Raw genomic sequence first — 26844 nt, 5'->3', positions numbered from 1 at the left:
GAAGTACAAGCTGCATTTTCGTTGCTACTGTAAGCCATTATCGCGCCCAGGGAGACGGACAGACCCTTGGTCAAGGCATCACACCTCCCGCCGACTTGAGCAGAGCTTGCGTGCCTCGCCTGGATGGTTAAAGAGGCGAAGACGAGAGCATCTGGTTCCAAACTGGCATCCATGATGACATCTGCATAAGCGCGCATGCAGATGGCCCGCGATCTGGCCAGCTACCAAGGTCACGCTGCTTCATGCTCCTGTGCTTGTGCTCGTCTGCCAACCTGCTCAGCCATTAGCTGGTATCGTGTGCTCTATCAGCGGGCGGCGGGCGCCTTCCTAGCGGCCCCGGTATGCGCGGAGGTAGACCACTTTGTTTGTTCCGAAGCCGTCGCCAACCAACAGCCGGGGAATGTCCTTTGGATTGTGTCGTGTCGTTCGTTGCTGTGCCAGGCTGCATGAAGATACCTAACCCAAGCTCAGTCCAGTCTACAGATAGCGCTCGGCGTCTGCCCCAGGTAGCGCGCCTGGCACTCCCACGCATTCCGGTACCTCGCGGCCCCCCGCCCTACTATCTCAGATCCCCTAGCCATCTCGCCTCTCGAGAAATCGCGGCCAGGTTGTACTTTGTACCTCTTTAGAGTGCAGATGCCTCGCAGAGAGGGCTGAGGTGGATCTCCGCAGACACCACACAAGCCTCTGGATTCCCTGCCTGGTCGTCCCCCCTCTTCCGGCCACTCACCCGTTCACCATCGGCCAACCACCATCCGAGGCCAGCCATACCATCTCAAAAAACTTCCTGCGGACCCAGATACAGCTGCTGCTGCTCGATCTTTGAACGCCCCGTGGCCTGGCGCCGCACCACTCCCTCTTGCGATAGCAGAAGACGACGGCATCGCAGTCTTGCTCTTGACGGCCTCCCCCTCACCAGCCACGCCCCCCCTGCCGCCGCCGCCGCCGCCGCCGCCGCTCCCCCACTCTCACTGATCGTCGCCAACGCTCCCTCCGGCCTCGCTGCTCTCTGCTGCGACGGCGATCCTCGATTCTCGCGACCAAAGACCGTATCACTCCGCCTCTGGATGAACTCGGCGCCTTACGCGAAACACTGATACGAGTGGCATGCTCTCGAGCATCGTCAATCCAACGTGTGCCGCCTCCGGCACGAGATGACGACTGATCCGCGGCGAGGTCATGTCCTGAGCCGCATATCCTGATCTTTGATAGGTTTTCTCTGCCTCTGCAACCTCCGCGCCGACGCGTTCGCTGTCGACCGGCCGTCGCCATACTTTGCCGCACGCGCCTCAACCCCGCGCTGGTCATTCCTCTTGGAATCCGAGGCCGGATCCGCCTTGGCACGGCGTGAGCCACCGCTTGCCCCTTGCCGTCATCATGGACGGCGTCATCGGTACGGCGCCATCCGGCACCATGTATGTGCGCGCCCTGTACGACTACGAGGCAGACGACCGGACCAGCCTGAGCTTTCACAGAGGGGATGTCATTCAGGTCATCACCCAACTTGAGAGCGGCTGGTGGGACGGTGTCATCAACGACGTGCGCGGCTGGTTCCCCAGCAATTACTGCGAAATCGTAGACAACCCGGACGACCTTTCAGATAACGACCAAAACGGTCCTGCCGGCCGAATCGACGACGAGGGAGATGACGACGAGGCCCTTGACGGGGGGCTCGGCCCGGAGGACGAGTCCGAGGCTGATGGGTCCAGCGACTTGCCCCTCGAGGGCACTGCTACCGGCGACAAGTCGGGGGTTGATTTCTGGATCCCGCAGGCAACTCCGGATGGACGTTTGTTCTACTACAACATGATGACGGGGGATCGCCGCGCCGAACTCCCGCTTGAATCCCCAGTCTCCTTCACCGAGACGGGTCCCCGCGATCGCATGAACGCCACAGTGCCCGACAAGACCCGGCCCCCTCCCGAGATGATGGCTCGAGGGTTGACGCAGGACGAGGACGAGGACTCGGTGACGTCGGCTTCGGAGGCCGAGGGAGAGTCCTTGCGGCTCGTTTCTCGAGCATATACAGTGCGGATTCCACCCATCCAATCATCTGTATCCTGACCTGTGGCGTTGCTGACTTTCGACGCTTACAAAGTCTCGGAACCGGACCTCGTTCAGCGGCGTTCTGTCTCCTTCCACCTCGATGGACTCAATGAACGGCGTTTCCCCGGTGCGCCCCAAAAGAATCGACGCCCTCGCAAATGGCAAGTCGACTGGCGGCCAGCCGCCAAATGCGGCGTCGGCCACTTCCTTCACCAGCACCACCTATCATCTTCCGACCACTGCCACGGTGCCTCGGTCCTTCTTCGATGACGGCGCAACCCCTGCCCTCACATGGAGCTTATTAGTTTCCAACATGAAGCGTGCAATCGATCGGTATCGCGAAGCCATTGCAAACAACAGCCGCTCAGAATATGTTGCAAGGGCCGAGGACATTTCCGATCATCTACGACTGCTGCTGGCCGCGGGGTCGGGCACGACGGACAACCACTCGGGTCAACCGTCCATCATATCGACCAACAAAGCCCTATATCCCCATTTCCGAGACATGATGTCCAAGTTCTCGAAGCTAGTAATCTCTTCTCATATTGCCGCTGCCGATTGGCCCAACGCCGAATCCGTCCAGAAGTGCCTGCAGGAAGCAGACGGCGTCCTGCTCGGTGTCTTCAGCTATGTAGAGGTCGCCAGGCAGCAGCGGGGAGAGGAAATTCCGCGTCTATTCCCCGGCTTTGTGCTCGGCAGCAACGCTGGCGGATGCTGGCAGAGCAATGGCCTAGGGCCCCGGGACCCCATCGCCTCCAATTTCCTGGAGGACGAGGACGGTGCGATCGAGTCCACGGCCGTTTTGGACGCAAAGCTCCTCGAGAGGCTGGACGAGCATAAACGGATACTGGTTTCCAGCATTCGGGAACTCGGCAAAAGCCTCGTCGCACCGGAAACGATTGTCACGCCATATCGTCATGAGGTCATTGGCAACAACGTTTGCTTTGCCGGCGGCAAAGTCGTCGACTCATTCAAGCCCTGGATTGCAATGATTGAGTCCATCGACCTGGGCTTCCTTGGGGACAACTTCCACACGCCGCAAGTCGCCGACTTCAGTACCAACAAGCAGAGCCTCTACGACAACATTTCGGATCTTCTGCTTGGCTGCCAAGCCGTCACAGGCCCTTTGGCGGACGAATGGAGCGAGATTCGGGGTGAAGCACTAGAAAACCGCCTGGAGTACGTGCGGCAGTGCGCGAGAGCCCTGGAGACCAACTCGTCGCACATTGGATTTGCCCTACAGCTGCTCTCGGAGCAGGTGCAGATCAAGCTCCAACAGCAGCAGCAGCAGCAACACCAGCCGTTGGGCGAGTCTCGGTCCCGGGAGGATCACATGTCACGTGGCAAATTGCAACGAGGCGAGACTATGGCATATGAGCGGCCGCATATACGCACCGAGTCGAGAGCAGCAGCATTGCGGCCGTCAATCATCACGGCGCACTCGTTCAGCGAAGGTGAGCCGCCGGCTAGCAGTTTGAGAAAGGGCGATTATGCCAAGGTGAAGAAGATATTCGGCGAGGATCCGTCGCCGCAAGCGATCATGCAGGGCAACGACGATACTCCAGACTACTTGAGGCTCGACCACGAAAACGACGTCTCGTGGGACACCAAGTTTACGCCGCCAACCGTCAAAGGCGGGACTTTGCTCGCGCTCGTGGAGCAGCTCACCCGGCATGATAAGCTCGACTCCAACTTCAACAATACCTTTCTCTTGACTTATAGGTCCTTGACGTCTGCTCGCGAACTCTTTGAGCTCCTGGTGAAACGATTCGGAATACAACCCCCCGAGGGCCTGACCCAATCGGAATACGAGGCGTGGAGAGATCGCAAGCAGAAACTGATCCGCTTCCGTGTCGTCAACATTCTCAAGAGTTGGTTCGACATCTTCTGGATGGAGGACCAAAACGAAGAGTCGAGACAGCTGATCCGCGACGTATACGCGTTCGCGAGAGAAGCCGTCAAGTCGAGCGAAACACCAGGCTCCGGCCCGCTGATGGCTGTTCTCGATCAAAGAATGAACGGCAAGGAGGCGGGGGGTCGGCGAATGATCCAAACTCTGAACCAGAGTACCCCGACGCCTATTGTGCCCAAGAACATGAAGAAGCTCAAGTTCCTCGACATTGACGTGACTGAGTTTGCGCGCCAGCTGACCATCATCGAGTCCCGGCTGTATGGCAAAATCAAGGCCGCCGAGTGCCTGAATAAGACGTGGCAGAAGAAGGTTGGCGAAGGCGATCCGGACCCTGCGCCAAACGTCAAGGCCCTCATCCTCCACTCGAATCAGATGACCAACTGGGTTGCTGAGATGATTCTTGCTCAGATGGACGTCAAGAAGCGGGTGGTGGTGATTAAGCACTTTGTTGCTGTTGCCGATGTTCGTGCCCGCTCCCTTCAACCTCTCCGGGCTGTCGGCCCATACTAACCAACCGTGTGCAGAAATGCCGAGGTCTCAACAACTTTTCAACCTTGACGTCGATTATATCCGCCCTTGGCACGGCTCCGATCGCTCGTCTGAAAAGAACTTGGGATCAAGTTCCGCAACGCTCGCAGGCAGTCTTGGAGGCAATGCGTCGTTTGATGGCCAGCACCAAAAACTTTGGCGAATATCGCGAGGCTTTGCACGCCGCAAACCCACCTTGCATCCCATTTTTCGGTATGAATGAGCAGCTCCGGGGTGTTCGACCCGCCTCACAGGCGATGCTGACCAGCTGTTAGGTGTATACTTGACCGACCTCACGTTTATCGAGGATGGCATCCCGTCAATCATCAAGAAGACCAATCTAGTCAACTTTGCCAAGCGGGCCAAGACAGCGGAGGTGATACGCGACATTCAGCAGTACCAGAACGTGGGCTATTCTCTGCAGCCGGTTGCCGAGCTGCAGGACTATATACTCAGCAACATGCAGGCCGCGGGAGATGTGCACGAGATGTACGACAAGAGTTTGCAGATAGAGCCACGCGAGCGTGAGGACGAGAAAATTGTGAGGTATGTGCCTGGCCCTTCAACTCGCGGCCTTTTACCTCCAGGACGATGGTGGAGGGGCGAATCCAACATCTCAATGCTCTCCACCGACGAACCCCAAAGCACTGCTTCGAGTACAGTTGCTTACTCCCTCTAACTCGCAGGGTCTTGGCAGAATCGGGCTTCCTTTGAGTCACATGCTCGGCACCTAGGTTGAAGCGCATCAACCTTCTTGGATCCCGCGTTGGCTGTGTTGAGAATGAGAACGTGGAGGCAGCAGAGCCGAATTCCGGTGTCGGAGTGGCGCGCGACCTGTAGCTCTTGAGCAGGAGGAAAAGAAGAACCATCGAGAGCTTGACACGACAAGCGCGGGTGGCGTTGCCGAACGATCCAAGGAGCGGCACAGCATGATACTCGTGCCATCGAACGTGCCGTATTGACAGCCAGGAGATGAGGGAAAGACATTTGATCCATTCGGAACAAAAGACAGAAGCTGGTCACGTTTTCCCCTGGTTTAAGGGTTATGCCGACTCCGTTGACCTGCACGTCAACTTGCCCGAACAAGACAACCGACGAAGAGATGACGCCCGTGCGGTGTACGTTAAGCATTGGGGCATTGTGTCCACTCCTTCAAGACGTTGTTTCACGTCTCAAGCTCTCTTAGGGCTCGAAATTGGAAAGAAACGCCATGAGAGCCAGTCAAACACATATGCGATGGAAGGAGGAATGCTGTTCCCGCCGAATAGAACGAACACGTCATGAGGGACCGGCATTGGTGAAATGGATGAGGTGGGGGATGATGTCTTGATGCGATGTGAGCGAATCTATCTAGGCACCCCGGGCGGGAGACGGACACCTAACGGATGATGACGATTACACAGAGAGGTGATGCTTGGCTTGAGATGCATTAATGACGGGCAAGAAGGGTTTCGGCGAGTCTTTGGTTAACAAAGAAGTGTGTGTACACCATGATCATGACATGGGGGGCAGTTGCGGATGTTTTGTTTGCGACGAAAGCATGGAGGTAGTAGAAGACTCTTGCAAAAGGTCTGGGGTCTGAATGCAAAGTTTGGCGATGCCACGAGTGCACACGAGCATCAAGTTAAGGCACCGAGCCATTATTCAGCGCCAACAAGCCGTTAGGTATTCAAATGATTCCATAAACCGCCATTCAACTCGTCACGTACAATCCCAACCCAGCGCATCTAATGCTTGTGCAGCTTATTTTTGATACGTTCACCTAAACTGGGCTTGTCACCATCACCACCTCCTGTCTTCTTCCCGCCTTTGTTGTCGCCACCTTCATGGGACATGCCCTTTTCTTCCATCAAACCTGCAAGGCACTATTAGCAGGTGCCGAGAAAAGGGCAAGTTTGAGATGAGCTTACGATCAGCCTCTTTGCCGGCGCCGGGCTTGGTGGCATCAAAGTCGCCGCCATCGGCCGCGAGGCCAGTTGTCCGGACGTATTGCTCCCCAGTGCCCTTGGTTTCGTTGTTCTTTTCCTTACCGTCCGAACCACCAGCTTCGGATGTAGAGTTGTCGGCATCTTTTTTGGCTGCATCACCACTGTTACCAGCATCACCGCCATTGTCCTTGGCAACGTCGGCGAGAGACTTCGGTCCTTCGCCCATGACACTCGTTTCCGGATCCCCCTCTGCTTCGCCCACTCCTGAATCCTTCTTCTTAGAGGACTTTTCCTTGGCATAGTCGGAGGGCTTGTCAGCAGAGGGAGCGTCAGCAGGCCCATCACCATGCCTTACTGAAGTCTCCTTCTCGGCGTCGCCGGGGAGTCGATCAGAGGAGGCGGCAACCTTGTCGCTTGCTGATGTTTCTTTTTCGACATCGCCAGGGAGTTTACCAGATGAGGCGGCAACCCCGGCCCCTCCTAAGGATTCTTCCTTGCTGTTGTGAGATGTTTGTTCAGAGGGGCCGATCACAGCTTGTCCCTCCCTGTCAGTTGGCAAAGAATGATTCTCTGCGCCATGACGTGTCCGGTTCGAAGAGGCGGCGGTAGCATCCAGCCCTTGGTCTCCCGTCGAGCTATGGCTGGGTTTGTGCAAGGGAGTTTCAGGTGTCTTGTCAAATTGCTCCTGGCCATTTCCTCCAGAAAACAACATGCCGGAGTCGTGGCGGTAGTTGGGGGATGAGGCATCGTCGTCCAGCCTTTCATTCTGCGTCGAGGCTGGGTGAGTGGACGAGGGGTTCCCAACCGTCCTGTCAAGTCTTTCTTGCTGAGCTGCATCACCTTGATAGGCCGATGGGTATGGTTAGCTTCCGCGAGGCAGATTGGAACAGGGGGCAGCCAAATCTCACTCAGGTTGCCGGCGTCAAAGGGTTCGCCCCTGGGTACATTGCCCTGGGCACCAGATATGGGTTCCTTGCCGTGTGTGCTGTCTCCCCAAACAGCCCGGGCAGCGTCAGTGGCCATGTTGCTGATGGCCTCCATGGTGAGAATGAAGAGTAGCGATGAGATGAGCAAGTGTATGATGGGGGTAGATGTAGAGCTCTGACAAAGGGTCTAGGCAGGTGGGTTTATGGATAAGAAAGACAAAGACTTTGACGGGAAAATGGGTGCTTTTTATGTCGCGAGGCCAGGGAGGAGGCAAGGTGGGCAGGTGCGCCGAGGCTGACACTGACACAGCAGGCGCTGACGTTTTTGGAGGCGGCAGCTTGCGATATGGCGGGGAAGCAGCAAGAATTCCAGGCCTTGAGACTCGAAAGGGAAGAAAGAGGGTGGGGGTTGGAGAAGATAGAGCCGAGCGGCACGGCGGTTCCGAGAAAGTGTCATGGCGGCAGATCGATCGCGGGCAGGGTTATGACGTTGTTGTTGGCCGAGCTCAAGGTCAGGGTTGCAGGTCCCACAGAGCGAATGGCGAAACACGGGCTTGCGAAGTCAGTGGGCGAAGAAGCGAAGCTGAAGGTCCGTCAGACAAGCGAGGATGATGCAGCATGTAGGCGGCTGTTGGTGACGTCAGATGGGGCTCCCCCTCTTCTCGTCTGCTGCTTTCTCGACGAACAAGGAGGACGGACAGGGGCCGTGGCGCATGACGAATCGATTCTTGCTCGTCTCCGGCACATCACAGCACAGCAGAAGGAGGCCAGAGAGGAATGCTGGAGACGATTTGTCTTCCCGAAGGCACGTTGCTCTGCGAGGCACGTTGCGAGAGACACGAGGGAGAGCTTCCGGGCCAGAGAGAGGTACCCGCGCACCAAAGGTCGCAGGCAAGTGACCTGCACGCTCATCAGGTAATTAATGTCGGTGGTCATCATTACGCACCGCCTCTTTGACGAGACCGGATTATCGTTGTTACCGGCGCACCTCCAACCTGTGCCTCTGTACACGTGCAAAGCACATGCCAGGCGGGTTGATTAGCTAAGGTGCTGTGGCTTTCCGTGGCTGGCTTCGCGACCGACCAACCCAACCTCACCTCACCTGACCTCACCTCTCCTCGGCTCGCCGCGCCTCCCACCCTCTCCTCTTCGCGGCGAAGCGCCGATTGCGCACCAGACCAAGGCCGCTGCTGACCCACGGAGGTGGTCCCCAGCACGCCCTCGGGCAGCGACGCCCTGCCCCGGGCCTGTCGCCGCGTCACCAAAGCAAGTAGCGAACCGACCGACGGCCCACCACAATGGCCCCCGAATCCGAGCAGACCATCAAGGTCGCCTCCAAAAAGGATGCAAAGGCCGGCATCATAAAGCTCAAGAAGCCGCCCCCCAAGCACAGCAAGCCGGGAAATTGGAGGGATGGCAGCGTCGTCGAAGGTGCGTCTCCCCAAGCCATGGCCGCTGCACTCGCCGGCCCACGCTGACCCCGGCGCCTCCACGGCAGACGACAAGAAGAAGAGCGTTGCCTCCCCGTCCGCATCGGTCGCCTCACCCGGCCCCGTCGTCAACCAGCTCGACGACATAGCCCGCGAGACGTTTGCGACGGGACGTCCCCTCGAGGACAGCCCCGACCTGCAGCAGTGCAAGCATTGTAGGAAGAGCGTCCTCAAGACGGCCGCAAAGGCCCACATCGCGCAATGTCTCAGACTAAAGAAGGAAAAGGCGCAGCGTAAGAAGGAGGCGCGAGAGGCCAGAGAGAGGGCTAAGGAGGCCGCCAGAGAAGAGGAAGCACGCAAGGCAGATGAGGAGAACGGCGAAGCTAAGGGCGACAACGACAGCGGCGACGACGACAAGCAAAAGGGCAGCGTCGGCGGCAAAAAGGCCGCCGGCAAGAAGCCTGAGGACGACAAAAAGGGCAAGAAGCGGAAAGCCGACGGCGACCTCGACAAGGCCCCCAAGGCCAAAAAGAAGAAGGATGAGCCCAAGGCCAAAGTACCCAAGCCGAGAGGTATCAGCTCTCCCGCCGCCACCTCTCGCACAGCTATCACTGACCTGGACCCTTTTAGGACCTGTCGATGTCGAGCGGCAGTGTGGTGTTATCCTGGCCAACGGCCAACCGTGCGCCCGATCTTTGACGTGCAAGAGCCACTCTATGGGCGCCAAGCGTGCCGTTGCCGGCAGATCGCTCCCCTACGACATGCTCCTAGCAGCTTACCAGAAGAAAAACCAGGCCAAGCAGCAGAGTGAGACCTTTTTCATGCTCCTGTCCCCCTTCCCCCATTTTTGGCTCGTGAGCCCGCTGACAATGTATCTCACCTCTTGCAGAAGCTGCTTTGGACGCCAATGCGCCTGTAGAGGACGAAGATGAAGTCAACAACGGACCCGTTGACTCTGACGAGGAGACTGGCGCTGTCATGGGTGCGCTGGCGCACTGGAATCCTCAGCCACTACTCCCACAGCCCATTTTCGCCCCCATCAAGCGCCAGTACCAACTCGCCAGGTTACACGAGCAGCTGCAGATGGCCACCAACGGCGGCCGCACCAACATCTTCCAGGTGGTGGGCTACGGAGCGCGGAGGCCTCTGGATGGGCATCCGGGCACGCTAGAAGGAGAGGACGCGCCAGGCGAGCCAGACCTGGGCAGCATGACCATGCCTGGGTCGGCGCGGTCCTCGAGTTTTGGCATCAGCGCTGCGCCGCAACGCAGGTCGTCGGCGACAAGTCGCGGATGAGAGAGATATGCTCCTTCTTCCTTGTTCCCTTATCCTTTTTGGTTGTTTGGCGCATTTTGGCATATGGGAGAGTTGCTGTATGGCTCGCCAGGGGGTCTTGACAAGCACAAGCGCAGGGCGTTGGGGGATTGTTTGAAATACCATGGTACTGACATTTCATGACTTGGAGTTCGAATAGGAAGGACGGCTGGGGTTTCCGTCTCTGGTCGAAGTGGGCGACGGCGACAACTGGCAGCGTTGGCGCGAGAAGCGTGTTCAACTAGTTGTACGTATACGAGGTGACACAGCAATGCGATTCGGGAAAGAGACTGTGCCAGATGTCTTTGTCTTGGGTGTCTTAGGCAGTGCCTGTCTGCCTTGCCTGTCTGCCTCGGTCTGGGATGCGGGTGGGAGTATGTAAAGATATTGGTAGATGGCCTTGATAATTATGGGCAAATTGCGAGGCATCACATGCAACCCGGCCAAAGCCCGTACATGACGTAGTGGACCTCGGAGGTCCGGTTCCAGCGGGACTTGCAAGGGAGATGTGAGGTGAGCTAGTGCACCGAGCTCAGCTCTCCACCAACCTCCAGCCCTCTCCCTCTTCCGCTGTCTGGACTCGTCAACGGCGCATCCTTCATAACAAGAGGGCAGGAAACAAAGCCCAATGTCCTTCAACAATACGCTCACGGCCCTGGGCCACGCCGTGTCCGGGTCAGCGGGCACGGCCGTGTCGACGGCAGCCATCTTCCCCCTCGACCTGGTGACGACGCGGCTCAAGGCGCAACGCATGATGCGCGGCGCCAGCAAGCCCTCGCAGCCGCGGTACGAGGGCATTGCCGACGCGCTGCGGGCCGTCGTCGAGCGCGAGGGCGGCCTGCCGGCGCTGTACCACGGCCTCGGGCCCGACGTGGCAAAGTCGGTCCTGGACAGCTTCCTCTTCTTCGGCTTCTACAGCTACCTGCGCTCCCGCAACCGTCACCCGGGCGTCGTCGTCGAGCTCGCCATGGGCGCCTTTGCCGGCGCCTGCTCGCGCGCCTTCACCACGCCCATCTCCACCGTCGTCACCCGCATGCAGATGGCGTCCGAGACCATGTCGCTGCGCCAGACGCTCGCCGATGTCTACCACGGGCGGGGCCTCCTGGGTCTGTGGTCTGGCTACTCGGCCACCATTTTCCTCACCCTCAACCCCAGCATCACCTTCTTCGTCAACCGCAGACTGGCCAAGCGCATCCTGCCTGCCCTCCAGGAAGAGGACATCCCCGTCGCATGGGTCGCTTTTCTGCTGGCCGCCCTCAGCAAGGCCACCGCAACCGCCTTGACCTACCCCTTCCAGACGGGCAGACTACGCCTCCAGATGGCAAGCGAAGCAGCCGACGATGCGCCGCCCAAGAGCGACAAGAACGATTCCGCCAAGGACCACCAAGGCCTCCTTTCCCTGCTGGGGAGACTACTCGACAAGTCCGTCATAGGCATCATCTTCAAAATCATCACAAAGGAGGGCCGTCGCGCGCTCTACGACGGCCTCCAGGGTGAACTCCTCAAGGGCTTCCTTAGCCATGGCTTGACCATGCTCATGAAAGGCTTGTTCTTCCGTCTAGCCGTTCGCCTCTGGCTCCTGTCGCGACCGCACATGCGCAAAAGACTACAGACCAAGTGATGGTTGCCGGCCTCGACTCAGTACAGACTCCTATTTGGTACAAGCACAAGCCGCGACTCTGGCTAAGCACCTCGCATGGCTCACATGTACCTCGACTTCCTCCCTCGACCACATAGTCCGAGCATGCCCCTTCAACATTGGAATGCGATGCTAGACTTCTCTACCGTGTTCGACCCTCGCGCCGAGAATCCCGTGCCTTCCGATCTCAAGGCAACAAGGCCGAAAGGCAATGAGCCCTTGGGCCCTGCTCTCTTGCTCGACTTCTTGGAGACCACAGGTGCATCACATACATAGCACGTTATGGGCGCCTCGGATTGTGGCGTCGACTTCTCGGCCGGCTGCATGAGGAGCTTGACGCAAGACATGCATAGAACATGGCCGCACTGCTCTGCCATGACCGGCTTCGAAGAATTGGATAGTGCCTTCAAACACGAGGGGCAGGTGCGCAGCTTTGTCTCGCTGGATTGTCCAACGTCTTCGTTGAAGTGGACGGTCACCAGGCTTTGCATCGAAATCGGGTGCAGGTCGTCGGCGGGCGAGGAGGGACAAATGGGTATACTTTTGTCTTTCCTGGATGCGGGTGGCAGCTTACTGTCCTGGACATCGGGGGTGAGGGATGGTGTCCAGAAAGAAGGCAGCGTCGGTTTTGCAGCCTGTCAGGGTGGTTCTTAGTAAGGGATCTGAGGCAGCAACTGGCACTCGGATAGCAAGAAGCGAAAAGTATCGCCAACCTTTTCTTCCTCGATGGCTTTTCTCGCCCTAGTCTTGTCCTCCTGTGCAATGCGGCTCACCTCGTCCTCGTCCAGGGCAAACTTTCGCTTCGACCCCGCAAGGACAAGAGCATTAGACGGCTTGTCTCGCGTAATTGGTGTTGGTGTTGGTTTTGGTGTTGATTTGCTTCGTTTCTTAGCAGAGGACAGGCCGGCCTGCGTCAGCTCGAAGTCGCGAATAGCCCGGTCTCGGTCCTCCTCGTCCTCCATGGCCCGAGCTTGTTCGGCTTCCTGCTTCGCACCGCGACGTGCCTTGTCCGCTCGTTTCATCTCCTTCTTCTGGGCCAGAATGTTGGCGAGCGCACATTCGCGACAGAAGACGTCGCCGCGCAAGCAGGCAACGGGCTCTCTCGCGATACCGAGACATAGGCCGCAAGAGCCAAAAGGCAGAAAGGAGTCGCGGTTCAGGCGCGCGGAGCTGGTGGCCCAGTCGGACTTGGCCAGCGCCCGCTCGTGGGATGTGAAGACGGCTCGAGATGTGTTTCGTTTGCCTTAGGCATCATCGGACGGCCGGCTGTCAGCTGAATTGAAGGTTCCTCGAGCAGTCCAGGCATCGCCAGGAGGCCCGCGGCACGGCGACAGTATGAATGGACTCACTGTGTGCCATTGTGTTGCGAGTGGCCGTTCTGGATCTACCAACTCGACCGCTACAGTTCAACTAGGAGAGATGCAATGCGCAAGTCGTAGATATGTGAGATGAAGCTTGGAGCTTCGACGAGTGAGGCGTGGGTGTAATTAATTGTAGATGCTTGATAAGGAGCGATAGGCTAACGGTTCTCGGAGGATTGCTCGCTCACAGAATACTCCAATCTTATCTAAGCAAGATAAGATAGGGACTTCGAAGCTTTCCCGCGTCCACCTCGACTCTAGAAGGAGGAAAAGCATCTCGAAGTCGGTTTAGCCATGGATTCGCCAAGACGCCGCGCAACGGCGCACCGGGCAACGGGATGAACACGTCCCGAATCCCCGTCGCCAGTAGTACAACACCGACAAACCGCGAGCCATGTCGACCCCGGCTCCTGCAGCGCACCCCGGCCTGCCCTGGCGGCTCGCCTCCATGGCCGTCATGGGCACCGTCGGGACCCTGTCCAGGTGCTTCCTCTACGGCTTCAACCACGTCGAGGTCACAGGGCTGAACCATCTCCTCGGAGCCCTCGACCGGAGGAGGACCTGGGGTCCCGAGCGCGGCCTCCTGACCGTATGCAACCACGTCGGAGTGTACAAGCGCCTTTCTTCTCTTCATGTTCCGTTGCACGACGTCTGGCCACTGACTCGCTTTGGTAGCCTTGATGATCCCCTCATGTGGGGGATACTTCCTCTACGCTACACCACCGACCTCGCCAATCTGAGATGGGGTTTGGGAGCCCATGACATATGCTTCAAGAACCGGTCTGTCACGCCCGGCCGTACCAACGACGCCAATGCGGCTCTCAACATGACCTAACAGCCTGCCAGCTTCTCGTCCACCTTCTTCAGCCTGGGCCAAGTCCTGCCGACACGTCGCCTGTGGCACTCTCCCCTGGGCGGCCTATACCAACCTACCATGGCACAAGCCATCAGCATCCTATCCGGACCAGCCAAGGGCTCCACTCTCCCGGGACGCTTCTTCTCGACCGACGGATCCGACTCCTTCCCCGCCCCGGCCGCATACACGGCCAGACGCCATGCTTGGGTCCATGTCTTTCCCGAGGCTTGCTGCCACCAAAGTCCAGACAGTAGCCTGCGGTACTTCAAGTGGGGTATATCGCGGCTCATCCTCGAGAGTGATCCGGCCCCTGTATTCATACCCATGTTCATTCACGGCACCCAGGCCATCATGCCCGAGGACAGGGGCTGGCCGCGATGGCTCCCTCGGGTGGGCAACCGCGTCGAGGTGGTCATAGGAGAGCCAAAGCATGTTGATTCCCTCTTTGGTCGTCAGCGGGCTGCGTGGAAGCGGTTGGCTGACAATGGCAACGCCGAGCTTTTGGAACACGACCAAGAGGCCGTTCGGTTGAGGATCGAGGTCGCCAAGTCCGTTCGTGACGAGGTCCAGAAGCTGCGCGACAGCATTGGCTTGCCCCGTGAGGAAGACGAGACGGCAGCTCTTGCAGAAACCTGGTCCAAGGAGCCCAACAAGCGCAGATTCAAGAGTCCCGTCGATGGCAGCTTGGTCACTCGGCACTAGTCGCCGAAGCAGGGTTCTAGTAATGGGAGGCCATCACAATATCTCATCGTGTGTTGGTATTTCACTGTCCACTATCCACGCTTGATTGACGTGATCAAATTCTTAGCATCGAGCGCCCGTGATCACGATGCACGCTTCTCCCCGTCTAGCATTAACATGCTGAGCCTCAACTCCCTTAACAAACCCGGACCAGAACAAGCAAACAAACATCGCTGTTTCCCAAAGAAAGCCCTGTACCAACCGCGAAACAGAGAGCCACCCATCGCAATAGAATAGGTCGCCCTTAGCCCAACCAACCGACATCTAGCCACAGGCAAGATTACCAACTACATCTAGTAGTTGTCAAAGTTTTGGGCGGCAACACCCTGCTGATAAGCTCGCGCTTGAGCATGCAGAACCTGTTGTTGTTGCTGCTGCTGCTGCTGCTGTTGCTGATGTAGCACAATGTCGCTGAACCAGGGGTGTTGCAGAGCGTCGTGCGCACTTATTCGCAGTTCGGGCCGCAGCTGGAGCATTCTCTGGAGCAGATCGATGCCGGTAGGATCAATGGCGTGGAGGATGTTGCGCAAGTCCTGCGTTGCGTACATTTGGAACGTGGGCTTGTATTCGGGATATTGCGTAATGCCCGGCCAAGTCCGCTCAGTGGGTGTGCCCATGATGCGGAAGATGCGGATGATCTGGTCCTCGTTGGTGGTTCCGGGGAAGAGAGGCCTGCCCGTGTACATCTCGGCCATGATGCAGCCGGCAGACCAGATGTCGATGCTCGTGTTGTATGTTCTGCTGCCCAGGAGGACATCCGGGGCTCGGTACCACAGGGTCACGACCTCGTTGGAGAAGGTGTTGACGGGAATCCCAAAGGCGCGTGCCAGACCGAAATCGCCCAGCTTCAAGAGCCCCTTGCTGTTGATGAGAAGATTCTGGGGCTTCAGGTCGCGGTGCAGCACCCTATTCTGGTGGCAAAAGTCGATACCCTTGAGCAGCTGGTACATGAAGGACTTGATGGTGGCGGGCTTCAGGGCTCCGCGTTCGCCGTGGGTATCCATGTACCTCTTGAGGTCTCCGTCCATGTACTCGAAGACGAGCATCAGCTTGTTCTCGGTGTGGATGACATCGTGGAGGGCGACAATGTTCTCGTGCTTGAGCTCCTTCATAAGGGAGATTTCGCGGATGGCAGTCGACGGCGTGCCTTCTTCCGAGTCAAGGTGGATCTCTTTGAGTGCGACAAGTTCGCCCGTCTGGCGATTCCGACCCTTGAATACCTACGAGCAACAGTGTCAGTCGCATCACTTCTGCAGACACACGAGGGGGCTCTCACTGTCGCATATGTACCCTCGCCCAGCTTCTCCAGCTGCTGGAACGAGCTGGGGTGTCTTTTACCGTCCATGATGAGAGCCGGGATGAGGAAGCGCGTTGAGTCGTCGGGTGTAGAGAGATTTACGTCAAATCCCTTGGAAACCGGCCCTCGACAAAGCCATTCAGCAAACCAACAAGGGAGACGTCAGGAGAGGGACAGCGCCCCGCGAAGCCACTGTGCATCATAAGGGCGGCTTTCTCATGCGCTAAACGGGGAGGCGGGGCGCGCTGATCCCTCTAAAGCTGGGAGCGCACGGTGCGGGGTAGATGATGTCCGCCAGGGAGTCACAGTGACCTCAGGTACATGCATGTACAGTACGTGCTGTAAATCGTACACCTGTTCCAGCGAAACGGCTCCTACGACACCACGATACCTCTGACGCCCCACCGCGGCAGAGAGAAAGGGACTTGCTTAGGCACTTGATCTCCTCGCATCGCCAAGTAGCGCCCAGCCGCCCGGACATGTACTAGCAGTAGGTCCCTCCTCCAAGTGGGCATCGTGTCAGTGACACAGCACAACGACACGCCACCAGGAGCTCGTGACGGCCCTTCCAACTTGGCCTAACCATCGCCCAGGCTCTCTCTCGCATCGTTGCTCTCCTGTCGACACTTCACCCAGGTGCTTCTCTCTCCCGGGATGAGGCCAGTCCCCACCCCGGTGGACGCATCGGCCACCCGAGGCTTCGCGCGTGCCGACCCCGATGTCTTGCCTCCCAACCCGCCAGTCGCACCATTAAGTTGCTTCATCACCACCGAGGCCGGCCTCGATTCACTCGCTTCTTCTCCCGAACTGGATCCTCGTGCCAAAGCCCAAGTTTACGATCTGAGCCGGGTGTCCAGCTTACCCCTGTCCGATCGTTCTGCGCGCCGACCACAGCCGGCTTCCCTTGCCTCCTTTTCCGACATGGATTACGCCATCTCGCAGCCTCCAACGCCCATTCCGGCCGGTGCGCTGGGCCCTCGGTCTGCCATCAGCGGCCCATCATCTCCCGATATCTCATCAAGCTGCTCTCTTTCGGAAAACCCCAATGCCTCCTCGGCTGGCTCCGCCGCGGTTTCTCCCAGTCGAGCGCCGCGCCGAGGTCCTGCCGCCAGCATGGCTGGAAGCACAGTTCCGCAGCTGGTGATGCCCAGTCTTACGGTCCCCGGCCGTCGGTCCTTTTCAGACGTGGGCAAATCGATGGGAAGGCTCAGGTTGCTGGTGGCAGGTCGAGCAGGTGCATAATGTCCACCCTTGGACAACTCCGACGCAGTGTTGCTAATTAACCGAGTAGGCATTGGCAAAACATCACTCATCCAGGCCCTGGGACAGAATTGTCAACACATTGTGCACATGGACCCTCTCGAGTCGTGCTCGGCTGGCAAAATCAGGGAGATATACGCCAGCACTCGACCTGATCCTTGGTGGCGAGCGAGTTCCGAGCCTGTCGCGTACGCCAAGAGACGGAGGCAATCCCTGACACACGACATTTTGGACAGGAACCTGTGTTTCCTCGATTGTCCAGCGCTTCCAAATAATACCGAGGCGAGTCAAGTTCGGAGGCGCGCTCTCGATGCCAGCTAACGTATTCTTGGCCCCAAACAGGCAGATCGATATGTTCAGACACAGCTATTGCGGCTCTGCGAAAGGCCAATAGAAGATGAAGACTTGTTCCATCTTCTAAGCGGCGGGGCCGGGCCGATTGTTCATGTCGTGCTCTATATGGTGCCCTTTACGGGTGCGTGCAGCAGGGTTCAGAACCTCACAGATCTTCGATATTAACACGAGCCCCAGGTCCGAACCCGGCTGACATCAGATGCATCAAAAGTCTGCAGAAGATAACAAATGTCATTCCACTGCTTGCAAGGGCAGATGAATTGGCATGCGAGGATTTAGCGCTATCCAAGGACAGGCTTGTCAACATGTTGAGCGACCAAGGTCTTGAATGGTTCTCTTTTGCCAGACCCGAATCGGCACAGAACACGTCGAGCATATACGCAGTCTCGAGTACGACCGAAGCTGATTGCCGTGCGACGGATGCCAGCATTCACATGAGTTTTGAGATTCTACAGTCACAGGTTTCAACAGACCTTGAGGAGCTCATCGACCGCATCTTTTCTCTCGATGGAAGCTCCCGGCTCCGGTACTCTGCTGCTCTCAAGTCTGTGAGCTGGCGTCGGCGGCAGCTTCTCGATAGCACATCTCAGTTCGCCTTGACTTCCCGGTGCCTTAGTACTGGCGGAGCCCTTGTGCCTCATACCGGGACGAACCTATACTTTGAGCGGCGGCAATGGGAGCGGGTGGAGCTCTCGAGTTGGGCAGAGAGCCTACAGCAAAGTTTAAAGGCGGAAAGAACTGATCGAGCGCCACAGGTACTGGACCCTAAGCGCGGCTTTGATATGCCTTTGGCCAAGACAGGGCCTTATACGGGGCTGGGCCAAGAGCAGACCAACGCCGAGCCGGTCAACGCGAACCATCAAGATCCGCTGGGATTGTTGGAGCTGGGCAGTCGAATCAAGCACGGCGGGAGGCTGACCTTGGAGCTGATGAGCAGCCTGGGCGTTTTCGGCTGCATTGCCATGTGGCTCATCCGCCCGGAGATAGCACGCCACTGGGACGCAGGCTTGCCTCCGTCGTGGTGCCTGATCAGGTTTTGATCAGTCACTAGGTAGCCTGTGCGCTGCGACGCGGATTCGAGCCATTGTGCAGTGTTTCAAACTCCTGCGTACACACGCCCTTGAAGTACACCAGATGCATATCTTGATTGAGATTCTCAGTACGCCGACAGCCAACACATTCGCGGAGTGCAGCACTGTCCCGTTCGCTGGTTAATCTTTCAGCCTCTTACAAATAATACCATTCTGCCTCAGCTACGCTGCAGCCGCCGCGCTTGAATCATTTCCGCCTTTGGGACTTCCTCGAGCTCAATGCCAGTGTTGGCACGATTGACTTCGTGGTAATCAGCCGGCAAAATCTTGGTTTCATCGTTATTTCGCTATCCTTGAACCCACTACGAGTTCATGCTCAAGTCGACTCATTGGGGTTCAGTCCAAGCGCCACGAGAGCAGCGTCGAAATTTGGCATGTCATCGGCAGCTTTGGATACATGAGCCCAGCGCACGATGCCTGTCTCATCGATGGCAAAGGCACCGCTTGTCTGCCAACGAGTCCTGCTCTCGGTGGGTCGATTCCAGATACTTGGTCTGTGCCGAGACGGTAGACTGAGTAGAGGGCAACCGATTTCAACATGTGCCAGGTACTAGAGATACCGAGACCCCACTTTGCGTAGAGGTCGCGGCCCTCGTCGACGATGCCGGTGTTCCATGCGCCCCCGACTTGGGGGACCCATCGCTCCGTGGCTTGGGCGGAAGACTGCGACACGGCGACGCAATGGGCATCCTTGTGCTTTTCGGAGAAGGTGGCCAGGGTCTTGAACGTCTTCTCTGCGACTGGAGAGAGACGCCAGCGGGCGGGAGACGTTGCTCACTCGATGCTACCCCCCCGGTGGCGGTCTGGAGGTCTCGGAGCCACAGGCCAGGGGCCTGGGCGCGGGCTTACACAGGCACCCACAGTGACGGAGGAAGAGCACGATGGTCTTGCGTCCGTCCGGCGGGTTCAGCAGGGTCGTGGACGGCGCTTGATCTCCGATCTTGGGTGCAGACGCAACGTCCTTGGCCGTAGGCGTCTTGAGCGACTCGAGCTCGGCCCAGAATCCAGATTGGGTCCCAGACTCGGTGCTTGCTGCAGATTGCTGTGGGCATTTGATCGTCACCGGGGTATGTGCCTGTGCAGGATCTCTCTCTCTCTAATCATCGTGGGATCCATTTTCCCAAACAATTCACTTGGCGATTTATGACGACATCTGTTTGGCTCTAAGAGAAGCAAGTTAGCGGGGTCTCGAGACTAGTGCCGAGTGCCGACCTTGACGTTATGAACCCTTCGTCCATTAGCTAAGCCGAGCTCTGGCCGCATTTGAAGCTACAGCTAGTTACCCTGCACCCTGCTGAGGCCGCTCGTTGACGCAAGCTGCGCACCAGACGAGGCTAAACATAACGCCGGCGAGGACAAAGAGCACTGCTCCACGGGATTAACCGGCAAGCCGTGGGACTTGGTTCGGTGACGATTCAACCAAACCCGATACCGGCGGGGGGGTGTGAACTGGCCACGAGCCACGTGCCTCTGCTGAAAATGCGCGAAATCGTCACGCTCCAGCTCGGTCATCTCAGCAACTACCTGGCAACGCACTTTTGGAACGCACAGGAGTCGTACTTTACATACGGCGACCAGGGGAAGGCTCTGGTAGACCACAATGTTCACTGGCGCCCGGGCTTAGGGCAGGACGGCACCGAGACGTTTCTGCCTAGGACCGTCGTCTACGATCTCAAGGGTGGCTTTGGCTCCCTCCGAAGGATCAATCCTCTTTACGATGGCGCTTCGACGTCAAGCGCGGCGGCTGACTCCCTCTGGCAAGTTATCTCGCCCTTCCCCTGCCAAGCTTGCACCGAAAGAGGACGTTTCGCGGCCCCACCCCCATCATCGCAATCACCGTGTTAGAAGCTTGCCGCTCATGCTTGCCTACAGGTCCGGCCAGCCGGCGGTGCACAAGCAAGAGGCTGTGAGCCCGAGCGCCTACCAGCAGAGCCTCGACGCCGACACTGAACCCCAGCGGCCGACGGCGTCGACGGTGCGCTACTGGTCCGACTTCTCGCGCGTCTACCTGCACCCCAGGTCGGCCGTCCAGCTCTACGACTTTGAGCTCGGCTCGTCCATCCGGCCCTTTGAGCGCTTCGCCATGGGCGCCGAGTTGTTTGGATCCCTCGACAAGGAGCACGACATTGTCGACCGCGACTGGCGGCCCTTTGTCGAGGAGTGCGACGCCATGCAGGGCATCCAGGTGCTGACCACACTTGACGATGCCTGGGGCGGCTTTGCTTTGTCGTACCTTGAGGCCCTGCGCGACGAGTATCCAAAGTCCTGCATCTGGGTCTGGGGTCTCCAGGCGCCCCTGCTGGATGCCTCGCGCCAGCAGCGCCAACTGCGCCTAGCCAACACGGCCCAGAGCCTGGGCCAATCCTGCTCCATGGCGTCCATCGTAGTGCCCCTCACGATCCCCGACACTCAGACTTCAACCACCCTCGCCATCGACCGTAGCTCGCCCTGGCACGTGTCCGGTCTCCTATCCACTGTCATGGAAAGCGCAGCGCTGCCGTCTCGCCTGGCTGCCGGGCCTGGCCAACGGCCGACCTCTCTGAGCGACATGGCCGAGTGCCTCAACACGAGCGGGCGGCAGACCTTGGTCGGCGCCAAGATGGGGGTGGGGGCTCGTGCTTTGGAGCCGGACGCAGACACGCTGGACGTGGGCTCGTTTTTCCCGGGCTGCGGCAACGCTCCCGGGGGACATGGCCGCATCTTTGGCCAGCTATCCACCTGTCGGGGCACGGTTGACGACAAGGTCCCGGCCGAGGATGCGTCAGGCCGGGAGCCAAGGCACCGTGTGGGCGATCCCATCATTCGCAGGCAAGTCCATCACTCGTGTCCACCTCGTCGCCCCAGCTCGAGCTGATTCGCCCTACAGTTACACCTCTTCGCTCCTGTTCCCCCTACCAAGTAGCTTCCCGCCGGTGTTCCCAGACGCTTCGGCCGACGAAGCCGCAATTCCAGTGCGCGCTGTTTTATCCACCGATTCTTCAATGTCGGCACGGGTCAAGATGCTACAGTCCCAAACATCTCGGTCCGTCACATTGGAAGACCGGGAGGCGCTCAGCAGCGGTCTCATGGACATTGCCGATGCCTACCAAGATGGCTGGTCCAGCGGCAGCGACGAGGGCGACGACGACCTCTGACACCACGAACCCGAAGAGGTCGACTGTTACGCCTCTCCGTCTGCCGCCGAGCCTGGTTGCGGCAGACGATGAGTGAAACACAAATGCATCTCGTAATAAACAACAGATAAGACGTCCACTACTTGCGCATGAGACCGTCGTCCGGTGACAGACGGCAGGGGCCCTTCTGTCGAGACAGATATGGAAAATTACACATCTATTAGTCGCCTACCAAGGCCAAATCTTCTATATATAGCCCCGAATGAAGGGGATTGGGCTTCCGTCGGCATCTGCAAGAAAAGTCAACCGCTGAGGCCCACGACCACAGTCACGGCCCATCCAGACTAGGGCTCGCGTGTATATTGCGAGGCTTCGCAGATTTCATCACCGGATTTGCTCACCATCTGCGGGTCGCCGACAACGTCCTGTCGTCACCATACGGTCAGCTGGTGACAGCCAGGTAGTGGCCACTTGGCAAATCAGGACATGGGCCACGAACATCGACGCTTCATCGTCCAGCCGTGTCGAGGCAAACTGCGTCAAAACTCTGCTTGTCAGTAGGCGGGGAGCGGGGTACTAGGGGGCTCCTGATGGGATCGAGCCTTGTCCAAGCCGCTCCTTGGAAGAGCAGATAGCACCGTCGAGCGCCTGTCAAAAAAGGTTTCCAAACTGTCGGCTCGAGCGGACCAGGCACGGCGTTCACCCGACGGCTGCCACCGAGGCCTGTTGTCTTTTCGCCGGCTGAGGGGGGTTGTCCTGTCATAGCTTGTCAGTCTCTTCTGTCGGTAGTTGGGGCGCCTGCCTTCGGCGGCGCAATCGCTGGCCGAGAACGAGAGCCAATGGCGAATGTGATAGTTACCTCTGACGGGCCGCGCTTCTTGCTGTTCAGGATGCTCTTAGCACCCTTCTTTTGAGGTTTCTTTTCGCCCGCCTCGAAAACGTCATCGGGGAGATTGACGCTGTGCAGGGTGTTAGTCTTCGTCTACCAAGCCGGTGTCTCGCATCGCAACTTACCTCCGCACGTGCTGAACGCCAATGGAGACCAAGAGGTGCAGCTCGTCTACGTATTTCTTCCACTGTGTGCAGAGTGCTTTAAATTCGTCCACCTGATAGGATAAATCGAGAGATTTCGCCTCTGTGGAGACCGGAGGTTAGCATCGTTCTCAGCAGGACTGAAACTCGGGAATGACTCACTTTCTACCAGCTGTAGACCAATGTAGTGAGTGGTGGTAAAGACTTCGGTCGAAGGAGCAGGTTCTCCATTTTCTCCCGTCGCCTTCTTCTCAGCTGTATCGAGGCCCGCGTCATCCTTTGTGGTTAAGCAGTCGAGACTGCCTTCCTGCACTTGTGCAATTTCTTCGTCATTTTTGCAGCGATGGCGCCGGTCGTAGCCTTTGTTGAAGGCATGTGCCAGCGCTATGGACGGATGTAACTCCAGCTTTTGAACCAGCACCCGAACCTTGGACTCGACATAGCCAGACCACACCTTCTGAGCTTCCTTGTCCTTGCTCGCCGTTGTGACGGAAATGTAGTACTTGTAGTCGACGGTGAAGAATGTGTGCTTGACGAAGAGGTCGCTCCATGGTCTCTTGCCCATCATTATGCCTTCTGTCAAGTCCAGGCCGCGTTGGAGCTCGCGGTTGATAATTGTCATGGAAGATCGCGTGATGTTGAATGTCGCACACATGGACGGATATGCTGGGGTAATGACGGGCATAAGATGGAAAGAGTCACCCTTGTAGGCCTGGTTGCATTCTGGTTAGTTGAAAGTGGTGCCAGGATGGTTTGGAGAATCCATGCTCAGACATACCTTGGGGTTCCAGACGCGAACCGGGAGGGGGCCGCTCTCTATTGGCTTGAGAAGTACCGGCTGTGGCCATCGCCACTGGCCCATGACAAGAAAAAACTTGTTCACGATGACGGATGTGGCAGCCTTTGGATACAGCTGGCAGACACGCGCGACTAGCATAGCCCAGGCCACACCGCCCGGAAACCCCATGATGTTTGCATAGACGGCGCGACGCTGAGCCCACAGCTTGATGGCCCGCAGTGCAAGCTTGAAAGTGCTTTGTTCTGGAACCAGGTTGAGTATTTCGTCCGTGACGCGTGTGCCGTTCAAGGAGCGCAGCTCGGCCTCATCCAAGCCGCGCAAAAGGCCCGAGTCTTTAAGATCCTGGAAGCTAGGCGACAACTGCTTCTGTATGACGCGGGAAAAGATTAGGTCGATGCTGATGCCCGAGTATTCGAATTTGATGATGGGAACGAAAGCGTCGGTGACGACGGTCAGGTCGGTGATGGCGCCGTTGGGGGCCATTTCGACTAGCAGGTCGGGGAAGTACTTGAAATAATCGTCGCGCGTGACATACTTGGGGGCGACGACGAGGGTGTCGATGTCGGAGCCAGGCCCAAAGACGCCGAGGCGAAAGCTTCCGTAGGTGAAGACCTTTCCGCGGGCGTTCTTGAGGAGCATGTCGTTTTTGGGTTCCTTTTCTTTGGCCACGCGCTTGACGAATTCGTCACAGATGGCCTGGAGTGACTCGAGAACCTTGTACCTGGACGAAGGAGAGAGGTCAGTCAGCTGCACGTGAAGGGCCACGGATGGCGGTAATGACGGATTCGAGAGGAGACATGCCTCTTTTGTGTGTCGGATGGACTCTCAAACGTCTTTTGGCGGCGCAGCTCTTCGATGAGGGCATCGCTGGCTCGCTTCTCCGTCTCGGTGGGGAGGGCCACGGACATGGGCGGTGTGACACCACAGCTCAGGTCTCCAGGCATTTTGTCGGCGGGATCGAGGGGAAGAGCTGCGGAACAAGGGGAGGCCGAGGCCGAAGAAGAAGAGATGTTTAGGAGAGGGTGGTGCTGAAGCTCGGATGAGAGCAGAAAGATGCAGGGGGAGAAGAAGCTGCTGCTTTTGGCTGCCGGAGGCGTTTCACGGGGATCGAGGCTGATCAATGAGCGACCTGGTGAGCCGGTAACGTCTCCGGCAGCAGCAAGAGGTTGCTGTGAGCGAGGGAAGGGTGAAGGGCGTCGGCACGGCGGTGATGGTAGCTGTTGACTAAAAAGTCGGTGTTGCTCGATGTAGATGCGAGCAAAGAAATGATGCCTTTGCTGGGTACTCCGTTCCTGGTAGGTAGTGGATGAGCACGTGCATGGGGTAACGTAATCCACCCCCTTCCCGGTCAGACCCCCTACTCGGTCAGAAAAAGTCTCCACGCGGCGACCCACACTTATGGCAAGACAAACCGAGCACTATGACGGCAACGGGAGACCAATCGGTTCCACGCGAAGAACGGGTCCTGCTCGCCGTCAGGGCCTATCAGCAGGGCCAATTCAAAAGTACCCGCAAGGCTGCGGCCGCATACGACGTCCCTCAATCGACAGTATCTGATCGACTGCGCGGTGTCATTCGCCGACGCGACGCTCAGATGAACAACCTGAAGTTGACGGCGACGGAAGAGACTGCCCTGGTACAATGGATCTTGTCGATGGACGAGCGAGGGATGCCGCCGACAGTGGCTTACACTCGTCGGATGGCCAACTTATTGCTTTCCGAGCGAGGCAAAGATCCTGTCGGGGAAAACTGGGTGCGGAAGTTTGTTGGCCGCCACGGCGAAATCAAGGCAAAGTACTCGCCGATACGACTACCAACGAGCCAAATGCGAAGACCCCAAAAGATCCAAGGATGGTACGATCGAGTCGCGGCGACGAAACAGAAATGGGGATTCTTGACGAGGATGTCTATAACTTTGATGAGACGGGGTTTCAAATGGGAGTCGCTGCAACGGCGAGAGTCCTTACCCGGTCTGACCGGCGAGGTCGGGCAGTACTCACGCAGCCTGGAAATCGAGAATGGGTTACTGTGATCGAGTCTATCAACTGCCAAGGTTGGGCTTTACCGGCGAAGGTTATCTTCCAGGGCAAGTTACACCAAGCAAGCTGGTACGAATCAGGAGTGCCCGATGACTGGCATATCGCCGTTAGTGAGAATGGCTGGACTTCCGACGACCTTGCTTTGAATTGGTTAAAGGAAGTCTTTGATCCGAATACACGGCGCCGTACGGTTGGTACGCATCGACTTCTTATTCTCGACGGGCACGGCAGTCACGTCACGCCGGAATTTGACAAGTACTGTACGGCCAATTCCATCGTAGTACTCCAAATGCCTGCACATTCCTCACATCTCTTGCAGCCTCTTGATGTCGGGTGCTTTTCGCCGTTGAAAACCATATACGGCCGAAAGGTTCAAGAGAAAATGCTCGCTGGGATCCATCATATCGACAAGCAGGACTTCCTTCCCATGTACTTAGACGCTCGCCGACAAGCACTTTCGCCGTCGAATATCCGAAGCGGATTTATGGCAACAGGCCTTTTTCCGTTTGACCCAAACAGAGTATTATCGCGGTTACAAGTTCAGGTTGACAAAGTCGGTAACGATCACGGCGACAAGAATACTCCAAGTCCCAACAAGAGCCTGGAAGCAGCCAAGACTCCGCATAACGTCAACCAGCTTACCACTCACGCCGAAAGGCTTCTTCAACGCCGGCCACAAAATACAGACTCGCCAGTTTCACAAGCTATCAACCAGCTTATCAAAGGATGTCAAATGGCCATGCACAGCGCCGCCCTCCTTGCCGACGAAAACCGGCAACTTCGGTCAGAAAACCAGCGGCGAAAGCAGAGAAAGAACAGCGCCGTGAATACATTGGCGACGGCGGTACTCTATCGGTTGCAGAGGGCACGGTTAGGATAAAGCAACGGAGAGAAGAAGAAGAAGAGCGGGTTAAGCGACGGAGAGTGGAAGAAGAGGAGAGGACTAAGCGCCGGCGAGAGAAGGACGAGGAGCGGGCCAAGCGACGACAAGAAGGAGAAGAGCGGCCGAGCGACGGCGACAAGAGAACGAGGAATGGTTCAAGCTACGGCGAGAAAAGGAAGAGGAGCGGGTCAAGAAACAGAGAGCAAAGGAAGATGAGCGGGCCAAGCGACGGCGGGAAGAAGGAGCGGGACCAACGACTTATAGAAGAGCTGAGTGTCCCAAGACAGCGTGCACC

At 57.8% G+C, this 26844-nt stretch overlaps 12 protein-coding genes across 12 annotated transcripts; 7 read left to right on the top strand and 5 right to left on the bottom strand.

The window, feature by feature from the left end:
* Positions 1-1377: 1377 nt before the first annotated feature.
* HRG_08693 (rasGEF domain-containing protein) lies at positions 1378-5200 on the top strand (the record flags this gene model as incomplete). Its single annotated transcript, XM_044867164.1, has 7 exons — positions 1378-1546; positions 1601-2028; positions 2099-4420; positions 4483-4699; positions 4762-4862; positions 4911-5032; positions 5173-5200. The coding sequence occupies 7 exons, from the start codon at positions 1378-1380 to the stop codon at positions 5198-5200; spliced, it is 3387 nt and encodes a 1128-aa protein (XP_044718051.1).
* A 1013-nt stretch (positions 5201-6213) lies between these two features.
* HRG_08692 (uncharacterized protein) lies at positions 6214-7455 on the bottom strand (the record flags this gene model as incomplete). Its single annotated transcript, XM_044867163.1, has 4 exons — positions 6214-6341; positions 6397-6724; positions 6770-7254; positions 7323-7455. The coding sequence occupies 4 exons, from the start codon at positions 7453-7455 to the stop codon at positions 6214-6216; spliced, it is 1074 nt and encodes a 357-aa protein (XP_044718050.1).
* Positions 7456-8638: 1183 nt separating this feature from the next.
* On the top strand, positions 8639-10066 carry HRG_08691 (SCA7, zinc-binding domain-containing protein; the record flags this gene model as incomplete). The annotated part of the gene is made up of 4 exons (XM_044867162.1): positions 8639-8771; positions 8839-9342; positions 9401-9577; positions 9660-10066. The coding sequence occupies 4 exons, from the start codon at positions 8639-8641 to the stop codon at positions 10064-10066; spliced, it is 1221 nt and encodes a 406-aa protein (XP_044718049.1).
* A 646-nt stretch (positions 10067-10712) lies between these two features.
* Positions 10713-11705, top strand: HRG_08690 (mitochondrial carrier protein; the record flags this gene model as incomplete). The annotated part of the gene is made up of 1 exon (XM_044867161.1): positions 10713-11705. The coding sequence occupies one exon, from the start codon at positions 10713-10715 to the stop codon at positions 11703-11705; it is 993 nt and encodes a 330-aa protein (XP_044718048.1).
* A 131-nt stretch (positions 11706-11836) lies between these two features.
* On the bottom strand, positions 11837-13082 carry HRG_08689 (zinc-finger of nitric oxide synthase-interacting protein; the record flags this gene model as incomplete). Its single annotated transcript, XM_044867160.1, has 3 exons — positions 11837-12358; positions 12437-12966; positions 13073-13082. 3 exons carry the CDS (start codon positions 13080-13082, stop codon positions 11837-11839), a joined length of 1062 nt encoding a protein of 353 aa, XP_044718047.1.
* Positions 13083-13478: 396 nt separating this feature from the next.
* Positions 13479-14642, top strand: HRG_08688 (acyltransferase domain-containing protein; the record flags this gene model as incomplete). The annotated part of the gene is made up of 3 exons (XM_044867159.1): positions 13479-13693; positions 13760-13864; positions 13931-14642. The coding sequence occupies 3 exons, from the start codon at positions 13479-13481 to the stop codon at positions 14640-14642; spliced, it is 1032 nt and encodes a 343-aa protein (XP_044718046.1).
* A 332-nt stretch (positions 14643-14974) lies between these two features.
* Positions 14975-16026, bottom strand: HRG_08687 (kinase; the record flags this gene model as incomplete). The annotated part of the gene is made up of 2 exons (XM_044867158.1): positions 14975-15901; positions 15958-16026. 2 exons carry the CDS (start codon positions 16024-16026, stop codon positions 14975-14977), a joined length of 996 nt encoding a protein of 331 aa, XP_044718045.1.
* A 1065-nt stretch (positions 16027-17091) lies between these two features.
* On the top strand, positions 17092-18632 carry HRG_08686 (septin domain-containing protein; the record flags this gene model as incomplete). Its single annotated transcript, XM_044867157.1, has 5 exons — positions 17092-17212; positions 17270-17529; positions 17581-17713; positions 17770-18140; positions 18348-18632. The coding sequence occupies 5 exons, from the start codon at positions 17092-17094 to the stop codon at positions 18630-18632; spliced, it is 1170 nt and encodes a 389-aa protein (XP_044718044.1).
* Positions 18633-18999: 367 nt separating this feature from the next.
* HRG_08685 (Thioredoxin-like fold protein) lies at positions 19000-19946 on the bottom strand (the record flags this gene model as incomplete). Its single annotated transcript, XM_044867156.1, has 4 exons — positions 19000-19177; positions 19255-19423; positions 19545-19725; positions 19896-19946. 4 exons carry the CDS (start codon positions 19944-19946, stop codon positions 19000-19002), a joined length of 579 nt encoding a protein of 192 aa, XP_044718043.1.
* Positions 19947-20162: 216 nt separating this feature from the next.
* On the top strand, positions 20163-21817 carry HRG_08684 (tubulin domain-containing protein; the record flags this gene model as incomplete). The annotated part of the gene is made up of 3 exons (XM_044867155.1): positions 20163-20440; positions 20556-21491; positions 21550-21817. 3 exons carry the CDS (start codon positions 20163-20165, stop codon positions 21815-21817), a joined length of 1482 nt encoding a protein of 493 aa, XP_044718042.1.
* A 323-nt stretch (positions 21818-22140) lies between these two features.
* On the bottom strand, positions 22141-24571 carry HRG_08683 (poly(A) polymerase central domain-containing protein; the record flags this gene model as incomplete). The annotated part of the gene is made up of 6 exons (XM_044867154.1): positions 22141-22221; positions 22656-22755; positions 22811-22931; positions 22991-23540; positions 23607-24348; positions 24429-24571. 6 exons carry the CDS (start codon positions 24569-24571, stop codon positions 22141-22143), a joined length of 1737 nt encoding a protein of 578 aa, XP_044718041.1.
* A 476-nt stretch (positions 24572-25047) lies between these two features.
* HRG_08682 (helix-turn-helix, psq domain-containing protein) lies at positions 25048-25993 on the top strand (the record flags this gene model as incomplete). The annotated part of the gene is made up of 5 exons (XM_044867153.1): positions 25048-25380; positions 25461-25586; positions 25632-25816; positions 25898-25926; positions 25986-25993. 5 exons carry the CDS (start codon positions 25048-25050, stop codon positions 25991-25993), a joined length of 681 nt encoding a protein of 226 aa, XP_044718040.1.
* Positions 25994-26844: the final 851 nt, after the last annotated feature.

This window comes from Hirsutella rhossiliensis, assembly GCF_020360975.1.
Source record: "Hirsutella rhossiliensis strain HR02 chromosome Unknown scaffold00010, whole genome shotgun sequence".
NCBI classification, from domain to species: Eukaryota; Fungi; Ascomycota; class Sordariomycetes; order Hypocreales; family Ophiocordycipitaceae; genus Hirsutella; species Hirsutella rhossiliensis.
Note: the sequence above shows the minus strand (reverse complement) of the source record. Positions and strands in the feature narration are given on the sequence as shown.